We start from the raw sequence: 2,500 nt of genomic DNA on the forward strand, positions 1-2,500 counted from the left end.
TTTTTTTTACTATTATTTTGCCTAAGCCTTCTGTATTTTCAGAATTTCACTGAACCAATTTTGCCAAAATCAAACTTTCAGTACTTTCTGTGTAGACTTAATTTCCTATTTATCCAAGTGCAATGATATGGTTGTTTTATGTACAGGAGATCTTTTCTTATGAATAGTTCAGGACCTTGCTTATACAGTATCATTGCTATACGTCACTTATTCTGAAGTAAGCTCAGTTCATTTGATTCTTGTCGTACATTTTACTTCTTATAACTGTCGGTTAAAAATTTAAATCTCAAATCCACAAATACAGTGCTATGAGAGATGGTTATTCTCTAATATTTCTCATTTGAAAAACAGCCTTTAGATTTGTGATTTTCAACAGTAATTGCACTATATTCCGTGGATATTACTCATTTTGTTGTAATATTATCATCAGTTGTATTGTGTATTTCAGAGCCCTAAGCTCTTAACTTTCCTATAAATCTATTCTCATATTTTCTTTGGTTACTTCTCTTGCAGTGTAGCATCAATCAGTTTTATTCTTATGTCTGTCTTACAGTCTTCAGAGTTTTGCTTTCCTATATAACTCACTTCTCTCAAGAGTCTTTCCATGTACCAGTGATACAAGTAATACCATATCCCAATATTTTTATTGCTATCAACAAATGTTTTGTGTGTGCTGTATCATCATCTACTGAAATTATGTACTTACTATAGAGCTTAATGGATCAAATATCATTTGTCATAAGATTTTATTATCTTTTGATAGGCTAATCCAAAGATCAGTCAGCATAATGATGAATGGTATATTGTCCTTCTGATTGTGTACCTTCCTGGAGCAAAAACAAAATAAAATAAAAAAGAAGAAAGTTAATGCCAACCTTTCTTTTGTCTGTCAAATTCCAAGTGTTTGTAAAAATATTCAGTATGAAGCAAATGCCATAATTGAAAAAGAGAGAAAAAAATATGAAAAGTAAGCTGAGCTTATGTTGTATTTTATGAAGACTTAGCCATCATAACAAAAAAAAAAATTACCCAAAATTACTTGCAACTGCATGTATCAAAATCTTTGTCATACTAAGTCCCTACTTTTGTTATCAACCTACTTTTTTCTAGTATGTTTTCATTTTTATATTGGCAAAAAAAGCTTTTCAGATTATTGTATCAAAGGAAGACATTTAGATAATGTTTTGATCATATTTAACAAACTTAAAAGGCTTCTTACCAAGGCTTTTAAGAATAATGAGAATTAAGTCATCTAAGTATGACTAAACTTTTATAGTCAAATTTTTTTGCATGTGTACATAATTGCTGCAATTTTTATGAGATCAGTTTATTTTACTGTGTCTTCATTTATGGAAGCAAATAGCAATAAGTTTCAAGAACAAAAATTACGAGTACATTAGACAGTGCCCCTAACAATGGATATCTACCCTATTGGTTTTATCATTTTGACAACAATATCAGATATTTAAACCTGCGCCTGTTCCTCATATCCTTTCCTATGCAGTCCTTGCACCACATCCTTGGTCCTTGAAGCTTTATCCCCACTGCGTTAATCTGGATAGTACAATATGAACATTTAGGAAACATACTAGGTAGGTTACAGGGTGAAGAACACATCATGAAAACTGTGGTTCAGTTGTGGCTGATGACCCATGGTAGTCTCTGTCCACCACCCTCCACATCCCAAGCATGTTCTGCTAATAATCACTACTTAAACCAAACTATATGTGTATATATGATTAATATAAAACCTGTAATTAAAATTATTTTCATTACTAGTAAAATGAAAGAAAAATAGTGTGGTTCCTTGTAAACATGAATTTTCTAAATTAGCAGTTTTTTCATTGTTTATTTTTCTCTTCATTGTAAAAGAATAATTGGACCTGATTTTCATGCAAGTTTTTTTTTGTCAAAGTAAATAATTTATATCTGCATGGCAAATGATCATTTTTGTTGTAGAAATTCCTTGCATGATTGTTTAAACTCGCATTGCATCAGAGTGTAACTTTAGGCGATGTTGCAGCTTTTCTCGCTTGCGCTAGTACTGTTTGTACCTAGACATGGACGATGGTTTATACCTGTTTAGTGGCAGGCAGCAGCCAGGGTCCCAGAGTGGCAGGTGTGGGGGCTGCAGCATCGCTTCATTCCCTGCTGCCTGGCATCCCACTGACTAACATCTCTGCCACAGGGAGCCTCAACAAACATGGGATGCTGCCAGCCAGTGCTCGAGGGTCAGAAAGATCCTTACCCACAGCAACACTTCGAGATGAACGTGATCATAGTGGCTACTTTAGTGACCGTAATGACAGTTATGGGAGTCGACGTGACTTGTATGACCGTGGCTATATGAGTGATCATGAACGCAGGTAAGTTTTTTATAGTAATGCAAAATTATTATAAAGAAATAATCATGATGAGAATTATGATTATTTCATTTTTATTTCTCAGTATTAAAATCTAAAACTGAATATGCAGTGTAATTACAACTTCTTTATAATGG

General features: G+C 33.3%; 1 protein-coding gene across 1 annotated transcript in view; it reads left to right on the forward strand.

Moving 5' to 3' along the window:
* LOC125026597 overlaps window positions 1-2,500 on the forward strand; it is a 275,030-nt gene that overhangs the window by 270,654 nt on the left and 1,876 nt on the right. Inside the window, exon 12 of the mRNA XM_047615156.1 lies at window positions 2,189-2,366. Within this exon, the coding sequence (XP_047471112.1) occupies window positions 2,189-2,366 (178 nt within the window). The remainder of the gene's footprint in view (window positions 1-2,188; window positions 2,367-2,500) is intronic.

This window comes from Penaeus chinensis, chromosome 6 (genome assembly GCF_019202785.1).
Source record: "Penaeus chinensis breed Huanghai No. 1 chromosome 6, ASM1920278v2, whole genome shotgun sequence".
Lineage (NCBI taxonomy): Eukaryota > Metazoa > Arthropoda > Malacostraca > Decapoda > Penaeidae > Penaeus > Penaeus chinensis.